Here is a 2,856-nt window from a genome sequence, read left to right on the forward strand (position 1 = left end):
GTCTTGCGTTGGCTGGTTCCTCGTTGTCATCTTGTTGTGTCGGAGCCGCCGGCGGAGGTTCAGTTTCTCCCTCCATGTTTGTTTCTGCTGTTCTTTAGCAGCGTGCGTGCTGCGCATGTGCAGTGTGGAAGAACACAAAGCGTTGTGACGTAAACTATTGCCGCAAAGCCTGTGTTTTGCGACACAGCGATATAAACGATAGAGCTTCATATCAAACGAAATACATTTTCTATCGTTTAGACGAAATATATCGTCATATCGCCCAGCCCTACTTCATATAGGAACCCCCTTCACAAAAACATGCAATATCCTGGTTGCTAATGTGGTTCCTCCTCTGGTCGTTAAGGGCGCCTGTTCAGAGGGAGGGGAACTGGTTGGAATAGCGTGAACCTCCCACGTGCTATATCCTACCGGTGAAGCTTCCTCTGTCAGGTGAAAAGAAGCGGCTGGCTGACTGCCCATGTCTCGGAGGAAGCATGGAGCCAGTCTCGGCTCTCCCCAGATCGGCAGAGGGTGGAGCAGCAACCAGGATTGAGAAATCAAGTGAGCACTAATGGGGGATAAAATGGGATATTATATATAATATAATATAATATAATATAATATAATATAATATAATATAATATAATATATCATAATGTGCCTTACAAATTACTTTTAAAAGCAACTTTCACCAACACAGTTCATTTATGCCCACAGTCACTCCAGTCACTGTAAACTCTGAGAAGAGGAATCCTTTCCGAGCTGCCACAGTGTTTCTGGGGCTGCTGTGTCTTCTCCTCCTGGCTGCGATCATCAGCCTGGGAGTCCTATGTGAGTTTTCAGTTTGGTGATGCTGTTCTAGATCATCTAAATAAGTAATGTGAATGTTAATGATCCCTCAACATGTGGTTTATCTCCTATGGCAGTTATTCAGGAGAAAACCAGCAGGAACAACGAGGGATATCTTCGTGTGGACAAACTGACCAGAGAGAGAGACCAGTTACAGACCAGCAACAACCTGACTAAGGAGAGAGAGCAGTTACAGACCCGTTACAACAGCCTGACCAGTGAGAAAGACCAGTTGCAGACCAGTTACAACAGCCTGACCATAGAGAAAAAACAGTTAGAGGCCAGTTACACCAGCCTGACCAGCCAGAAAGACCAGTTACAGACCCGTTGCAACATCCTGGGAGATAATTTCTGTACCGAGAGTGAGTACATTTTGATCATAATAAGTTAAATGATATCATGAAAGCAGTTCACATATTATTTTATGTGTGAGCGTGATCATTTAACACGTTTTGTTTTGTTTTGTTGTGTTGATTTGTCGCAGCCCAAAGGTATAATTGTTGGACTAGATTTGACTCTAAGTGGTACTACGTCTCTGATGAGCTGAAAACCTGGGAAGAGAGCAGGCAGGACTGTCTGAAGAGAGGAGCTGATCTGGTGATCATCAACAGCAGAGAGGAACAGGTGTGTGTGTGTGTGTGTGTGTGTGTGTGTGTGTGTGTGTGTGTGTGTGTGTGTGTGTGTGTGTGTGTGTGTGTGTGTGTGTGTGTGTGTGTGTGTGTGTGTGTGTGTGTGTGTGTGTGTGTGGGCGTCTATGTGTGTGTGTGTACGTGCGTGCGTATGCGTGCATGTGTGGGTGGGTGGGTGTCTTTTTAGCTTGCATGTGCACGTGTACGTGAATTAACCCTCTAACTGCATCTCCACAAACAGGACTTCTTGGTTGGACTAAATATTTGGTGTTGGATTGGTCTGACAGACAGAGATGAAGAAGGGACCTGGAGATGGCTGGATGGATCACCTCTGACCACAATGTAAGCTCTGATCACATTTTGTTCTGACTCATTGGTGTGAGACTTCAGAGTCACTGTACAGTATGGATGATGTCTTCACTACAGGCTTTGACTCATTGTCCTCCTGTGTTTCAGGTACTGGGGACAGGAGCAGCCTAACAATTATAACAATGAGGACTGTGCTCTGTTTGCAGCATACGGATGGCGTGACCGGTCATGTGACTTAATTGCCTACTGGATCTGTGAGATGAAGGTGTGACAGGTCCTCAAAACAGCTTTGATTTGATAGTGCTTTATTAATATTTACCTAAATAGCTTGGAGTCAAAAGGGTATAAGTGCATTATAATAGATTTTACAGGAGAGCCCAGACTCAGATCAGCTGCTCTTACAGCTGCTGTTTCTCAGTATATAACATGTTTAGTTGATATCATCTGTTTGCAAAATGTTGGTCAAACTTTAAAGGAGCGTTCCAGCATCATTGAAGTTGGTTCATTTCCTGCCTTCCTTTGCAGTTTTACATCACTGTACAGTTTCCAGTGCTTTTATCATTTGATGAGATATTTGCTATTTGTACTATATTTTAGTTGTTTTTAAAGTAACTACTTTAAAATATGGTAAATATTTATAACCTGATATTATTCAAAGTGAAGGACTACCTTTCCTGACTGAATTAGACAGGAGTGAATGACAAAACTGATTTCAAAATATTTTCAATTATGATGAATGCATGCATGTCAAAACTATCATTACCTCAGGAGGGAGTTAAATTTAAAAACCCAAGGAGCTCGGACGACATTAAAATCATTCTGTATCTCAGTATGTGGAGTTAAGTTATGGAACAGTATAAATGTGGAGCTACAGCAATGTTCAAATGTGATCCAGTTCAAAAAGAAATATAAAAAATATTAACTTCTGGACAGTTGTATATTGTATATATTGTATTGTATTGTATATTGTAATGAAATATAATTATTAAAGTGATTATTGTGATTATAATAATGCTTATAATGATAATAATTATTGAGATAGCCTATGTATATATATATATATATATATATATATATATATATATAT

At 40.9% G+C, this 2,856-nt stretch overlaps 1 protein-coding gene across 1 annotated transcript; it reads left to right on the forward strand.

Moving 5' to 3' along the window:
* Positions 1-689: 689 nt before the first annotated feature.
* Positions 690-2,628, forward strand: LOC310794931 (uncharacterized protein; the record flags this gene model as incomplete). The annotated part of the gene is made up of 5 exons (XM_083656964.1): positions 690-813; positions 909-1,193; positions 1,316-1,455; positions 1,702-1,802; positions 1,917-2,628. The coding sequence occupies 5 exons, from the start codon at positions 690-692 to the stop codon at positions 2,038-2,040; spliced, it is 774 nt and encodes a 257-aa protein (XP_083513090.1). The 3' UTR covers positions 2,041-2,628.
* Between the last annotated feature and the right edge of the window lie 228 nt (positions 2,629-2,856).

Source organism: Poromitra crassiceps (assembly GCF_964638095.1).
Source record: "Poromitra crassiceps genome assembly, chromosome: 20".
Classification (NCBI taxonomy): domain Eukaryota; kingdom Metazoa; phylum Chordata; class Actinopteri; order Beryciformes; family Melamphaidae; genus Poromitra; species Poromitra crassiceps.